Below are 17,235 nucleotides of genomic sequence, written 5' to 3' on the forward strand. Positions count from 1 at the left end.
GTCTGGTCTGGACTCACCCACGTACCCTGCCAGGCTGTGTGTGTGTGCGCATGTCTGGTCTGGACTAATATGTACTCAGCCACGTACCCTGCCAGGCTGTGTGTGTGTGTGCATGTCTGGTCTGGTCTGGACCCACCCACGTACCCTGCCAGGCTGTGTGTGTGTGCGCATGTCTGGTCTGGTCTGGACCCACCCATGTACCCTGCCAGGCTGTGTGTGTGTGTGCATGTCTGGTCTGGTCTGGACCCACCCATGTACCCTGCCAGGCTGTGTGTGTGTGTGCATGTCTGGTCTGGTCTGGACCCACCCATGTACCCTGCCAGGCTGTGTGTGTGTGTGCGCGCATGTCTGGTCTGGACTGATATGTACTTACCCACGTACCCTGCCAGGCTCTCCTTCCTTTCATCCAGGGGGTCTTGGAAGTCTGCGTTTAGAGGAACCACGGTACCCTGGTTGGTATGCATCACACTGTCCCGTTCCACTCATACGCCCCCACAGCACCCAGCATCACACCCTCCTACGAAAGAGAGAATTTGTGAATTAATCAATGAATGCCTTTTTATTAACAAATGTAAAATACATACTGAGTAGCCACACATGTGAGTACAACAATAAAGTCAGATACAACACTCAATTAAGTCAGATAAGACAACTTATTTCCATTGTGGTCCTCGTTATTAGACAGGCAACAGAATGACAAGTGCATAGAGATACTAGGCAGCTCATCTCCTGTCTTTGTAATGGCATCTTCTGTGACAGCATTGGCAGCGCCATTGAGGGCCTCTATCTAACTCTATGGGACAGCTATGCTACAGCACAGGAAACATGAAGAGATCCCACAGGAAGTGGAAAAGTCTTAGTGGAGTAGAGCTAAATGGGTCCAGAGTCACAATACGCCGTGTCAAGAAGACTCTGTTGCAGTAGATACAGGGTAAAGTATTTCACAAGAGGGAGATGTTCTTCGAGTATGAGTGAGACTGGGGTTGGACACAGGGCTTACGATAAGTGCAATGGGATCTTTAGTGACCACAGAGATTCAGGACACCCATTTAACATCCCATCTGAAAGACAGCACTCTACCTAGGGCACCGTCCCCAATCACTGGCCTGGGGCATTGGGATTTTTTTCTAGACCAGAGGAAAGAGTGCCTCCTACCGGCGCTCCAACACCACTTCCAGCAGCATCTGGTCTCCCATCCAGGGACCAACCTTGCTTAACTTCAGAGGCAAGCCAGCAGTGGGATGCAGGGTGGTATGCTGCTGGCCCTGTATGTCTGGGTGTATAAACATTGCGTAAGTGATATGAGGCATGGGCAGGGGAGGAGAATACAGGGGAGGAAAGGTCAGGAGCCCTGATACAGCTTCAGCTGGGAGTGACGGTGTTTATACTAGGTGACGTAGGAGGAGGGGGAGTGAGAGAGACAGAAACAGGGAGGAAGAGAGGGGGGGAGAGAGAGGGAGAGAGACAGGGGGAGACAGAGGGAGATAGATAGAGCCAGAGGGAGAAAAAGAGAGAGAGAGAGAGCGACGCTGACTCAGGAGGACTGGAGGAGAGCATGTTTGCTCACACTCTGTTTGGACATCAGGACACCCTCTCACAGAAAATACATATGTTTTTTTTCTTCCCTCTCTTCCCCCATAGCACAGCACAGGTCTCTCTGGGCTGAGAGAGAAAAGAGGGTCCTTACGTCTCCAGAACATTTGTTGGATCACAGTGAAACAAGGATAGATGAGATGATGAATGACAGATAACACAACACACACCATCATTCTGTACTGTATCTGACTGGGGGCGATCAGTGGGCAGTCACACATTCACAAACATGTGATCTCCTATAAACTGATCCCCATGGTAATATGCTGCACCCTTTAGCCCAGTTGACAAGTAGGAGTTAATACACTATTAAAATAAAGTATTTTTAAATATATCTTTTTTAAATAAATTCTTGCAACTATTGCCTCGGGGTGTTTTGGTTTTTGGAAAGAAGAGTTGCATATTTAAAACCCTTTTTATTTTACAGTGTAGGGCAGTGGAGTGCAGGGGTGGAAACAGGAGAAGAGGTGAGGCACTGAAACTATCCTGGATTACAGTTAGAGTCAGTATGAGTTAGTTAGTAGGACAGAGGAAAGCAGAGATAGAAACAGACTTACTTTAGAGGTGTGGGCACTAAATCCAGCCTGGGACATCTCCATCTCAAAAGACGAGGTGTAGTTACCTGACGTTGCTGTGGAAAGACATTCACATTGATCGGTTATTACATTATTACATGGTCTTGTTATCACAATGGGTATTAAAGACCATGTAGAGATGATATGAATCTGGTCAATTTCTCTGATCAATTTCACCAGTATTTAGATCTGTAGCGAGGAGGAAATCTAGTGTTGAGGTTAGCATTGCTACTGCCTTCCTGAGGCTTCAAGTACTGTCGCCCTGACCCAGAAATGCCTTAGCTTTTTGGGTCAGTAGTATTGATGGTGCTTATTGAATGATGATCTGCTATAGTGAGTAGGTGAGAATAAACACTGCCATTTTTATCACCGAGTTCAAACATAGAACGTGATTAATGAGGGAGTCATCCTACCCTCCAAGGCAAAGATCCTGCTGCCCAGGGCGTCTACGATGTTCAGCAAGGCAAACTCATCCGACACGTTGAAGAAGTGATCTCCCACAGGATCGCTGGAGATCGACTGGATCTCCTCAATGAATTTCTTCACCTCCTTGATGCTTCTGTTGTTCCTGTTGTAATCACCAAGCACCTAAAAAAAATATTTATGTTTTATTTATCTAAACCTTTATTTATTTATCCTACATTTTCAATGACGATATCAAGTCTGAGAAATAGTACTTAATATATACTGAGTATACAAACATTAAGAACGCCTGCTCTTTCCATGACATGACAGAATGACCAGGTGAATCCAGGTGAAAGCTATGATCGCTATGACATGACAGACTGACCAGGTGAATCCAGGTGAATGCCATGATCGCTTATTGATGTCACTTGTTAAATCCACCAATCAGTGTAGATGAAGGGAAGGAGGCAGGTTAAAGAAGGATTTCTTAGCCTTGAGACAACTGAGTCATGGATTGTGTATGTGTGCCAATCAGAGGGTGAATGGGCAAGACAAAATATTTAAGTGTCTTTAAACGAGGTATGGTATTTTTTTATTTATTTAACCTTTATTTAACTAGACAAGTCAGTTAAGAACAAATTCTTATTTACAATGACGGCCTACACCGGCCAAACCAGGACAACGTTGGGCCAATTGTGTGCCGCCCTATGGGACTCCCAATCATGACCGGTTGTGATACAGTCTGGTTTCAAACCAGGGTGTCTGTAGGGACGCCTCTAGCACTGAGATGCAGTTCCTTAGACCGCTGCGCTACTCGGGAGCCCACTCGGGTATAAGGTGCCAGTCGCACCGGTTTGTGTCAAGAACTGAAACTGTTCTGAGGGCAAAAGGAGAGGGGTGCTACTCAATATTAGGAAGGTGTTCCTAATGTTTGGTATACTCAGTGTACAGAATGTGGTCCATGTAAGAAACAGAACCTGAACCCATAACCCTGGTCCTGCCTCGGCTGGAAAATTCCCAGTTAGAGGATTCCCTTCCTGCTTATTCTCTCCTGATTCCAAGAAGCCTCCAACCAGGATTTCTGGAAAACTTGGGCATTTTGGGAAAGTTTTACAACCCTTATCCTGCCTGCACCAAGCTAGTGAACCATCTAACCTAGGTGATGGATTGTGTGTTTATTTGAAGTATGTGAAAGGACCTGGATGTGAGCTTGTCCTGACTACAAGGTCTGTTACAGCTCTGCTCTCACTGAGGTGAGGAATACGATGGATGAGGTATTGTGGTTATTGAGGTATTATGGCCTTACACTTTTGAGATGGCCTCATACTCACAGCGATACCAAACCTCTCGATATCGTCCTCCTCACATTCTTTGATGACCTTGTCGAGGTTATAAAAGTCATGTGACTCTCCGTCCGTCACAATGATCATGACCTTCTTGACCCCCGGCCGCGCCCCTCGCTCCACAGTGAAGGCCTCTTTCCTGAAGGGACAACAGGGTCGATCAGAGGTCAAATGTCAAAGGTCATGGCATAAATAGTGACATTCCTGTGATCATGAGATGTGGAAAATAGCATTTTACATCAGATCTAGTAATACAAAGGAAAGAGTGTGTTTCCGCATTCAGGACACACAAACCATTAGGCATTAGAATATTTAATTTAATTGTATCTCTAGGACGCAAACACCCATTAATTCTAGACATTAAGAGAGAGCAACACCTTGAAAATACTTCATTCATTTTCACTCACTTCACACACTGTACAAGAAATAGACATACTTAATTAACTGATAGGAACATTCAACTCAACTGAACTCAATTCAATGAAGTGGAATTGAAATGAATTGATTAGGACTAAAGTGTACCAGACACCCCTGGTTTACTGTTGTACTGTACCTTGCAGTGTCAATTCCCAGGGCGGTCATAGTCTTGAAACCTGTTTGCTGGGGAAGTTTCTTCACTTTGGCCAGGAGGGATTGAGTGGTATCAAACTGGCTGAGGTTGACATTGTGAGTGACTTCCTCTCCATATGACACAATGCCCACCTGGAACAGAAATCTTATATTCAGACAGACGGACACTCACTCAAATACTCATCTCATCTTACTCACTCTCTTCCCTTCAACCTCCTTTACCCACATCTCACTCTCTTCCCTTCAACCTCCTTTACCCTCATCTCACTCTCTTCCCTTCATCCTCCTTTACCCTCATCTCACTCTCTCTAATTCAACCTCCTTTACCCACATCTCACTCTCTCTAATTCAACCTCATTTACCCTCATCTCACTCTCTCTCATTCAACCTCCTTTACCCTCATCTCACTCTCTCTAATTCAACCTCCTTTACCACATCTCACTCTCTCTCATTCAACCTCCTTTACCCACATCTCACTCTCTCTAATTCAACCCCTTTACCCACATCTCACTCTCTCTAATTCAACCTCCTTTACCCTCATCTCACTCTCTCTAATTCAACCTCCTTTACCCTCATCTCACTCTATTCCCTTCAACCTCCTTTACCCTCATCTCACTCTCTTCCCTTCATCCTCCTTTACCCTCATCTCACTCTCTTCCCTTCAACCTCCTTTAACACTCATCTCACTCTCTTCCCTTCATCCTCCTTTACCCTCATCTCAATCTCTCTAATTCAACCCCTTTACCCACATCTCACTCTCTCTAATTCAACCTCCTTTACCCTCATCTCACTCTCTCTAATTCAACCTCCTTTACCCTCATCTCACTCTCTTCCTTCATCCTCCTTTACCCTCATCTCACTCTCTTACCCTTCATCCTCCTTTACCCTCATCTCACTCTCTCTAATTCAACCATCCTTTACCCTCATCTCACTCTCTTCCCTTCATCCTCCTTTACCCTCATCTCACTCTCTCTAATTCAACCTCCTTTACCCACATCTCACTCTCTCTAATTCAACCCCTTTACCACAATCTCACTCTCTCTAATTCAACCTCCTTTACCCTCATCTCACTCTATTCCCTTCAACCTCCTTTACCCTCATCTCAATCTCTCTAATTCAACCTCCTGTTACCCACATCTCACTCTCTCTAATTCAACCTCCTTTACCCTCATCTCACTCTCTCTAATTCAACCTCATTTACCCTCATCTCACTCTCTCTAATTCATCCTCCTTTACCCTCATCTCACTCTATTTCCCTTCAACCTCCTTTACCCTCATCTCAATCTCTCTAATTCAACCTCCTTTACCCACATCCTCACTCTCTCTAATTCAAAACCACTTTACCCACATCTCACTCTCTCTAATTCAACCTCCTTTACCCTCATCTCACTCTCTTCCCTTCATCCTCCTTTACCCTCATCTCACTCTCTTCCCTCATCCTCCTTTACCCTCATCTCACTCTCTCTAATTCAACCTCCTTTACCCTCATCTCACTCTCTTCCCTTCATCCTCCTTTACCTCATCTCACTCTCTCTAATTCAACCTCCTTTACCCACATCTCACTCTCTCTAATTCAACCCCTTTAACCCACATCTCACTCTCTCTAATTCAAACCTCCTTTACCCTCATCTCACTCTATTCCCTTCAACCTCCTTTACCCTCATCTCAATCTCTCTAATTCAACCTCCTTTACCCACATCTCACTCTCTCTAATTCAACCCCTTTACCCACATCTCACTCTCTCTAATTCAACCTCCTTTGACCCTCATCTCACTCTCTCTAATTCAACCTCATTTACCCTCATCTCACTCTCTCTAATTCATCCTCCTTTACCCTCATCTCACTCTCTTCCCTTCATCCTCCTTTACCCTCATCTCACTCTCTTCCCTTCATCCTCCTTTACCCTCATCTCACTCTGTCCTAATTCAACCTCATTTACCCTCATCTCACTCTCTCTAATTCATCCTCCTTTACCCTCATCTCACTCTCTTCCTTCATCCTCCTTTACCCTCATCTCACTCTCCTCACTTCATCCCCCTTTACCCTCATCTCACTCTGTCTAATTCAACCTCCTTTTACCCACATCTCACTCTCTCTAATTCAACCTCCTTTACCCTCATCTCACTCTCTTCCCTTCATCCTCCTTTACCCTCATCTCACTCTCCTCACTTCATCCCCCTTTACCATCCATCTCACTCTGTCTAATTCACCTCCTTTACCCACATCTCACTCTCTCTAATTCAACCTCCTTTACCCTCATCTCACTCTCTCCAATTCCTCTTTTCTAACTGTCCCTTCCTGTGACACACTCCAATGCTCCGAGACAGTCTGGTAAGGAGGATATGTGGTTGGTCTGGTGATTCTAATGTGATGTCATTCTCTTTTTAAAGCAGGGAGGATACTTATCCGGCCATGGAATATGTGATCTACAAAGGGAGAACTTCATAGGACAATATTTTCCAGCGCCGCACAGAGGAAAATGGTTATTTTCACCATTAAACTAAACACTGTGAACCAGCTCCTCTCCGGGTCTGGGGTATTCTGAAGAGGAATCTCGACATAATGCCCTTGGACATTAAACTATTAACAGTATGGATGATGATTTAACAGTGGTTATTGTGAGACTAATGAACAATGACTGTAATGAATAGTTTAATATCTAGAACTCAAAAGCAAGACGGTGAACACACTACGCTGTTAAATATGACAAGATAGTGAATTGCATCAGTAGAACGTGACGACCCATTTATCAGTGGAATGTGACGACCCAGTTTATCAGTGGAATGTGACGACCCGTTTATCAGCAGAACGTGACGACCCAGTTTATCAGTAGAATGTGACGACCCAGTTTATCAGTAGAATGTGATGACCCAGTTTATCAGCGGAATGTGACGACCCAGTTTTATCAGCGGAATGTGACGACCCAGTTTATCAGCAGAATGTGACGACCCAGTTTTACAGTGGAATGTGATGACCCAGTTTATCAGTGGAATGTGATGACCCAGTTTATCAGTGGAATGTGACGACCAGTTTATCAGCAGAATGTGATGACCCAGTTTTATCAGCAGAATGTGACGACCTAGTTTTATCAGCAGAAGGTGATGACCCAGTTTTTTACAGTGGAATGTATTGACCCAGTTTATCAGTGGAATGTGACGACCCAGTTTATCAGCAGAATGTGACGACCCAGTTTATCAGTGGAATGTGATGACCCAGTTTATCAGTGGAATGTGACGACCCAGTTTATCAGTAAGAATGGTGACGACCCATTTATCAGTGGAATGTGACGACCCAGTTTATCAGTAGAACGTGACGACCCAGTTTATCAGTGGAATGTGACGACCCAGTTGTATCAGTAGAACGTGACGACCCAGTTTTATCAGTAAATGTGACGACCCAGTTTATCAGTGGGATGTGACAAACCCAGTTTATCAGTGGAATGTGACGAACCAGTTTATCAGCAGAATGTGACGACCCAGTTTTTACAGTGGAATGTGATGACCCAGTTTATCAGTGGAATGTGATGACCCAGTTTATCAGTGGAATGTGACGAACCAGTTTATCAGCAGAATGTGATGACCCAGTTTATCAGCAGAATGTGACGACCTAGTTTATCAGCAGAATGTGACAGCCCAGTTTTTACAGTGGAATGTGATGACCCAGTTTATCAGTGGAATGTGACGACCCAGTTTATCAGCAGAATGTGACGACCCAGTTTTTACAGTGGAATGTGATGACCCAGTTTATCAGTGGAATGTGATGACCCAGTTTATCAGTGGAATGTGATGACCCAGTTTATCAGTGGAATGTGATGACCCAGTTTATCAGCAGAATGTGACGACCTAGTTTATCAGTAGAATGTGACAGCCCAGTTTTTACAGTGGAATGTGATGACCCAGTTTATCAGTGGAATGTGACGACACAGTTTATCAGCAGAATGTGACGACCCAGTTTTTACAGTAGAATGTGACGACCCAGTTTATCATCAGAATGTGACGACCCAGTTTTTACAGTGGAATGTGATGACCCACGTTTATCAGTGGAATGTGATGACCCAGTTTATCAGTAGAATGTGACGACCCAGTTTATCAGTAGAATGTGACGACCCAGTTTATCAGTAGAATGTGACGACCCAGGTTATCAGGGGATGTGACGACCCAGTTTATCAGTGGAATGTGACGACCCAGTTTATCAGCAGAATGTGACGACCCAGTTTATCAGTAGAATGTGACACCCCAGTTTATCAGTAGAATGTGACGACCCAGTTTATCAGTGGAATGTGACGACCCAGTTTATCAGAGGAATGCGACGACCCAGTTTATCAGTGGAATGTGACGACCCAGTTTATCAGCGGAATGTGACACCCAGTTTTATCAGCAGAATGTGATGACCCAGTTTATCAGTGGAATGTGACGACCCAGTTTATCAGTGGAATGTGACGACCCAGTTTATCAGTAGAATGTGACGACCCAGTTTATAAGTGGAATGTGACGACCCAGTTTATCAGTGAATGTGACGACCCAGTTAATCAGTAGAACGTGACGACCCAGTTTATCAGTAGAATGTGGACGACCCAGTTTATCAGCGGAATGGTGACGACCCAGTTTATCAGTGAATGTGACGACCCAGTTTATCAGCAGAATGTGACGACCCAGTTTTATCAATGGAATGTGACGACCCAGTTTATCAGTGGAATGTGACAGACCCAGTTTTATCGTAGAACGTGACGACCAGTTTATCAGTAGAATGTGACGACCCAGTTTTATCAGCGGAATGTGACGACCCAGTTTATCAGTGGAATGTGACGACCCGTTTATCAGCAGAATGTGACGACCCAGTTTATCAATGGAATGTGACGACCCAGTTTAATCAGTGGAATGTGACGACCCAGTTTATCAGTAGAACGTGACGACCCAGTTTATCAGTAGAATGTGACTACCCAGTTATCAGTGGGATGTGACGACCCAGTTTATCAGTAGAATGTGACGACCCATTTATCAGTGGAATGTGACGACCCAGTTTATCAGCGGAATGTGACGACCCAGTTTAGCAGTGGAATGTGACGACCCAGTTTATCAGTGGAATGTGACGACCCAGTTTATCAGCAGAATGTGACGACCCAGTATATCAGCAGAATGTGACGACCCAGTTTTTAACGGTGGAATGTGATGACCCAGTTTATCAGCAAATGTGAACGACCTAGTTTATCAGCAGCAAATGTGACGACCCAGTTTTTACAGTGGAATGTGATGACCCAGTTTATCAGTGGAATGTGACGACCCAGTTTATCAGCAGAATGTGACGACCCAGTTTTTACCAGTGGAATGTGATGACCCAGTTTATCAGTGGATGTGATGACCCAGTTTATCAGTGGAATGTGATGACCCAGTTTATCAGTAGAAATGGTGACGACCCAGTTTATCAGCAGAATGTGACGACCCAGTTTTTACAGTGGAATGTGATGACCCATTTTATCAGTGGAATGTGATGAACCAGTTTTATCAGTAGAATGTGACGACCCAGTTTATCAGTAGAATGGTGATGACCCAGTTATCAGTGGAATATGACGACCCAGTTTATCAGTAGAATGTGACGACCCAGTTTATCAGCGAATGTGACGACCCAGTTTATCAGTAGAAATGTGACGACCCAGTTTATCAGTAGAATGTGACGACCCAGTTTATCAGTGGAATGTGACGACCCAGTTTATCAGTGGAATGTGACGACCCAGTTTATCAGTGAATGTGACGACCCAGTTTATCAGCGGAATGTGACGACCCAGTTTATCAGCAGAATGTGATGACCCAGTTTATCAGCATAATGTGACGACCCAGTTTATCAGTAGAATGTGACGACCCAGTTTATCAGTAGAATATGACGACCCAGTTTATCAGTAGAATGTGATGAGCCAGTTTATTCAGTAGAATGTGACAACCCAGGTTTATCAGTAGAATGTGACGACCCAGTTTATCAGTAGAATGTGACGACCCAGTTTATCAGCAGAATGTGATGACCCAGTTTATCAGCAGAATGTGACGACCCAGTTTATCAGCAGAATGTGACGACCCAGTTTTTACAGTGGAATGTGATGACCCAGTTTATCAGTGGAATGTGACGACCCAGTTTATCAGTGGAATGTGACGACCCAGTTTATCAGCAGAATGTGACGACCCAGTTTTTACAGTGGAATGTGATGACCCAGTTTATCAGTGGAATGTGATGACCCAGTTTATCAGTGGAATGTGATGACCAGTTTATCAGCAGAATGTGACGACCCAGTTTTTACAGTGGAATGTGATGACCCAGTTTATCAGCAGAATGTGACGACCCAGTTTATCAGCAGAATGTGACGACCCAGTTTTTACAGTGGAATGTGATGACCCAGTTTATCAGTGGAATGTGACGACCCAGTTTATCAGCAGAATGTGATGACCCAGTTTATCAGCAGAATGTGACGACCTAGTTTTATCAGCAGAATGTGACGACCCAGTTTTTACAGTGGAATGTGATGACCCAGTTTATCAGTGGAATGTGACGACCCAGTTTATCAGCAGAATGTGACGACCCAGTTTTTACAGTGGAATGTGATGACCCAGTTTATCAGTGGAATGTGATGACCCAGTTTATCAGTGGAATGTGATGACCCAGTTTATCAGTAGAATGTGACGACCCAGTTTATCAGCAGAATGTGACGACCCAGTTTTTACAGTGGAATGTGATGACCCAGTTTATCAGTGGAATGTGATGACCCAGTTTATCAGTAGAATGTGACGACCCAGTTTATCAGTAGAATGTGATGACCCAGTTTATCAGTGGAATATGACGACCCAGTTTATCAGTGGAATGTGACGACCCAGTTTATCAGCAGAATGTGACGACCCAGTTTATCAGTAGAATGTGATGACCCAGTTTATCAGTAGAATGTGACGACCCCAGTTTATCAGTGGAATGTGACGACCCAGTTTATCAGCGGAATGTGACGACCCAGTTTATCAGTGGAATGTGATGACCCAGTTTATCAGTGGAATGTGATGACCCAGTTTATCAGCGGAATGTGACGACCCAGTTTATCAGTAGAATGTGACGACCCAGTTTATCAGTAGAATGTGACGACCCAGTTTATCAGTGGAATGTGACGACCCAGTTTATCAGTGGAATGTGACGACCCAGTTTATCAGTGGAATGTGACGACCCAGTTTATCAGCGGAATGTGACGACCCAGTTTATCAGCAGAATGTGATGACCCAGTTTATCAGCATAATGTGACGACCCAGTTTATCAGTAGAATGTGACGACCCAGTTTATCAGTAGAATATGACGACCCAGTTTATCAGTAGAATGTGATGAGCCAGTTTATCAGTAGAATGTGACAACCCAGTTTATCAGTAGAATGTGACGACCCAGTTTATCAGTAGAATGTGACGACCCAGTTTATCAGCAGAATGTGATGACCCAGTTTATCAGCAGAATGTGACGACCCAGTTTATCAGCAGAATGTGACGACCCAGTTTTTACAGTGGAATGTGATGACCCAGTTTATCAGTGGAATGTGACGACCCAGTTTATCAGTGGAATGTGACGACCCAGTTTATCAGCAGAATGTGACGACCCAGTTTTTACAGTGGAATGTGATGACCCAGTTTATCAGTGGAATGTGATGACCCAGTTTATCAGTGGAATGTGATGACCCAGTTTATCAGCAGAATGTGACGACCCAGTTTTTACAGTGGAATGTGATGACCCAGTTTATCAGCAGAATGTGACGACCCAGTTTATCAGCAGAATGTGACGACCCAGTTTTTACAGTGGAATGTGATGACCCAGTTTATCAGTGGAATGTGACGACCCAGTTTATCAGCAGAATGTGATGACCCAGTTTATCAGCAGAATGTGACGACCTAGTTTATCAGCAGAATGTGACGACCCAGTTTTTACAGTGGAATGTGATGACCCAGTTTATCAGTGGAATGTGACGACCCAGTTTATCAGCAGAATGTGACGACCCAGTTTTTACAGTGGAATGTGATGACCCAGTTTATCAGTGGAATGTGATGACCCAGTTTATCAGTGGAATGTGATGACCCAGTTTATCAGTAGAATGTGACGACCCAGTTTATCAGCAGAATGTGACGACCCAGTTTTTACAGTGGAATGTGATGACCCAGTTTATCAGTGGAATGTGATGACCCAGTTTATCAGTAGAATGTGACGACCCAGTTTATCAGTAGAATGTGATGACCCAGTTTATCAGTGGAATATGACGACCCAGTTTATCAGTGGAATGTGACGACCCAGTTTATCAGCAGAATGTGACGACCCAGTTTATCAGTAGAATGTGATGACCCAGTTTATCAGTAGAATGTGATGACCCAGTTTATCAGTGGAATGTGACGACCCAGTTTATCAGTGGAATGTGACGACCCAGTTTATCAGTGGAATGTGACGACCCAGTTTATCAGCGGAATGTGACGACCCAGTTTATCAGTGGAATGTGATGACCCAGTTTATCAGTGGAATGTGATGACCCAGTTTATCAGTAGAATGTGACGACCCAGTTTATCAGCAGAATGTGACGACCCAGTTTTTACAGTGGAATGTGATGACCCAGTTTATCAGCAGAATGTGACGACCCAGTTTATCAGCAGAATGTGACGACCCAGTTTTTACAGTGGAATGTGATGACCCAGTTTATCAGTGGAATGTGACGACCCAGTTTATCAGCAGAATGTGATGACCCAGTTTATCAGCAGAATGTGACGACCTAGTTTATCAGCAGAATGTGACGACCCAGTTTTTACAGTGGAATGTGATGACCCAGTTTATCAGTGGAATGTGACGACCCAGTTTATCAGCAGAATGTGACGACCCAGTTTTTACAGTGGAATGTGATGACCCAGTTTATCAGTGGAATGTGATGACCCAGTTTATCAGTGGAATGTGATGACCCAGTTTATCAGTAGAATGTGACGACCCAGTTTATCAGCAGAATGTGACGACCCAGTTTTTACAGTGGAATGTGATGACCCAGTTTATCAGTGGAATGTGATGACCCAGTTTATCAGTAGAATGTGACGACCCAGTTTATCAGTAGAATGTGATGACCCAGTTTATCAGTGGAATATGACGACCCAGTTTATCAGTGGAATGTGACGACCCAGTTTATCAGCAGAATGTGACGACCCAGTTTATCAGTAGAATGTGATGACCCAGTTTATCAGTAGAATGTGATGACCCAGTTTATCAGTGGAATGTGACGACCCAGTTTATCAGTGGAATGTGACGACCCAGTTTATCAGTGGAATGTGACGACCCAGTTTATCAGCGGAATGTGACGACCCAGTTTATCAGCAGAATGTGATGACCCAGTTTATCAGCAGAATGTGACGACCCAGTTTATCAGTAGAATGTGACGACCCAGTTTATCAGTAGAATATGACGACCCAGTTTATCAGTAGAATGTGATGAGCCAGTTTATCAGTAGAATGTGACAACCCAGTTTATCAGTAGAATGTGACAACCCAGTTTATCAGTAGAATGTGACGACCCAGTTTATCAGCAGAATGTGACGACCCAGTTTTTACAGCGGAATGTGATGACCCAGTTTATCAGTGGAATGTGATGACCCAGTTTATCAGTAGAATGTGACGACCCAGTTTATCAGTAGAATGTGACGACCCAGTTTATCAGTGGAATGTGACGACCCAGTTTATCAGTGGAATGTGACGACCCAGTTTATCAGCAGAATGTGACGACCCAGTTTATCAGTAGAATGTGACGACCCAGTTTATCAGTAGAATGTGACGACCCAGTTTATCAGTGGAATGTGACGACCCAGTTTATCAGTGGAATGTGACGACCCAGTTTATCAGTGGAATGTGACGACCCAGTTTATCAGCGGAATGTGACGACCCAGTTTATCAGCGGAATGTGACGACCCAGTTTATCAGTGGAATGTGACGACCCAGTTTATCAGTGGAATGTGATGACCCAGTTTATCAGTAGAATGTGACGACCCAGTTTATCAGTGGAATGTGACGACCCAGTTTTTCAGTGGAATGTGACGACCCAGTTTATCAGTAGAACGTGACGACCCAGTTTATCAGTAGAATGTGACGACCCAGTTTATCAGTGGGATGTGACGACCCAGTTTATCAGTAGAATGTGACGACCCAGTTTATCAGTGGAATGTGACGACCCAGTTTATCAGTGGAATGTGACGACCCAGTTTATCAGTGGAATGTGACGACCCAGTTTATCAGCAGAATGTGACGACCCAGTTTATCAGCAGAATGTGTGAACCCAGTTTTTACAGTGGAATGTGATGACCCAGTTTATCAGTGGAATGTGACGACCCAGTTTATCAGCAGAATGTGACGACCCAGTTTTTACAGTGGAATGTGATGACCCAGTTTATCAGTGGAATGTGATGACCCAGTTTATCAGTGGAATGTGACGACCCAGTTTATCAGCAGAATGTGATGACCCAGTTTATCAGCAGAATGTGACGACCCAGTTTTTACAGTGGAATGTGATGACCCAGTTTATCAGTGGAATGTGATGACCCAGTTTATCAGTGGAATGTGACGACCCAGTTTATCAGCAGAATGTGATGACCCAGTTTATCAGCAGAATGTGACGACCCAGTTTTTACAGTGGAATGTGATGACCCAGTTTATCAGTGGAATGTGACGACCCAGTTTATCAGCAGAATGTGACAACCCAGTTTTTACAGTGGAATGTGATGACCCAGTTTATCAGTGGAATGTGATGACCCAGTTTATCAGTGGAATGTGATGACCCAGTTTGTCAGTAGAATGTGACGACCCAGTTTATCAGCAGAATGTGACGACCCAGTTTTTACAGTGGAATGTGATGACCCAGTTTATCAGTGGAATGTGGTGACCCAGTTTATCAGTAGAATGTGACGACCCAGTTTATCAGTAGAATGTGATGACCCAGTTTATCAGTGGAATGTGACGACCCAGTTTATCAGTGGAATGTGACGACCCAGTTTATCAGCAGAATGTGACGACCCAGTTTATCAGTGGAATGTGACGACCCAGTTCATCAGTGGAATGTGACGACCCAGTTTATCAGTAGAATGTGACGACCCCGTTTATCAGTAGAATGTGATGACCCAGTTTATTCTCTATTCTACCCTCTATCCCAGCCTTCTATTCCTCTATTCTCTATTCTATCCTCTAACCAAACCTTCTATCCCTCTTTTCTCTATTCTATCCTCTAACCCAACCTTCTATTCCTCTATTCTCTATTCTATCCTCTATGCTAACCTTCTATTCCTCTATTCTCTATTCTATCCTCTATCCTAACCTTCTATCCCTATTTTCTCTATTCTATCCTCTATCCTAACCTTCTATCCCTCTATTCTCTATTCTACCCTCTATCCTAACCTTCCATTCCTCTGTTCTCTATTCTACCCTCTAACCCAACCTTCTATTCCTCTATTCTTTACTCTATTCCCCGATCCTAGCCTTCTATCCCTCTCTCATTCATGGGCCAGAGTAGTTGATACTGGGTTCTTACATGGTTCTTTGATGAAAATGTTCTACCTGTCTGGAATCATAAATGGTTCTCCTACAGTGACAAAGTGGACCTTCATCTAAGGTGTTACCTATGTGTTCTAGTGTACTGAAAGGAGAAATCACCTGGGACAGTTTAGCTCCAATTTCGATATTCTTCAGAAACTTGACCAGGAAATCAATGATGCTGGTCCAAGGCCAGATACTGTTGGAGCCGTCAAGAACCATGACAATGTCAAGCTCTTTGGCACACTCTGTAATGGGGCAGTTATTATTGGTGTAACACAACCAATATACAGTATCACATATCACATACAATGTAGAAGTCCGTTCAAGAACATTACATGTGTGTTTTGTACATTATTGTTTAAACTATAGTTGACAACAGTTTTGACAATAAATGCATTAAATAGTTGGCTTGGGCTGTGGAGAGAGATGAAGAGAGGTGGAGAGAGGTATAGAGAGATGTGGAGAGAGGAGAGATGTGGAGAGAGGTAGAGAGAGATGTGGAGAGAGGAGAGAGGTGGAGAGAGGTAGAGAGAGGTGGAGAGAGGAGAGAGATGGAGAGAGGAGAGAGGTGGAGAGAGGTATAGAGAGATGTGGAGAGAGGAGAGAGGTGGAGAGAGGTAGAGAGAGGTGGAGAGAGGAGAGAGATGGAGAGAGGAGAGAGGTGGAGAGAGGTATAGAGAGATGTGGAGAGAGGAGAGAGGTGGAGAGAGGTATAGAGAGATGTGGAGAGAGGAGAGAGGTGGAGAGAGGTAGAGAGAGGTGGAGAGAGGAGAGAGATGGAGAGAGGAGAGAGGTGGAGAGAGGTGAAGAGAGGTGGAGAGAGGTGGAGAGAGGTGGAGAGAGGTGGAGAGAGGAGGAGTGAGGTGGAGAGAGGAGGAGAGAGGAAGAGTGAGGTGGAGAGAGGTGAAGAGAGGTGTAGAGAGGTGGAGAGAGGAGGATTGAGGTGGAGAGAGGAGGAGAGGTGGAGAGAGGAGAAGGGAGGAGAAAGGTAGAGAGAGGTGGAGAGAGGAGAGAGGTGGAGAGAGGAGGAGAGAGGTGGAGAGAGGTGAAGAGAGGAGGAGTGAGGTGAAGAGAGGAGGACAGAGGAGGAATGAGGTGGAGAGAGGTGAAGAGAGGTGGAGAGAGGTGAAGAGAGGGAGAATGCAACAACACAGCTCTCCCATCTAGTCCCTCTAAGACCTGTACAAATATTTTTAACTT

General features: G+C 44.4%; 1 protein-coding gene across 1 annotated transcript in view; it reads right to left on the minus strand.

The window, feature by feature from the left end:
- Positions 1-17,235, minus strand: part of LOC110537005 (integrin alpha-1) — a 75,752-nt gene that overhangs the window by 23,600 nt on the left and 34,917 nt on the right. The window contains 7 exon segments of the mRNA XM_036936981.1: positions 374-469; positions 472-517; positions 2,151-2,224; positions 2,582-2,756; positions 3,905-4,055; positions 4,470-4,618; positions 16,153-16,280. Of these exon segments, the coding sequence (XP_036792876.1) occupies positions 374-469; positions 472-517; positions 2,151-2,224; positions 2,582-2,756; positions 3,905-4,055; positions 4,470-4,618; positions 16,153-16,280 (819 nt within the window).

Source organism: Oncorhynchus mykiss, chromosome 12, assembly GCF_013265735.2.
Source record: "Oncorhynchus mykiss isolate Arlee chromosome 12, USDA_OmykA_1.1, whole genome shotgun sequence".
Classification (NCBI taxonomy): domain Eukaryota; kingdom Metazoa; phylum Chordata; class Actinopteri; order Salmoniformes; family Salmonidae; genus Oncorhynchus; species Oncorhynchus mykiss.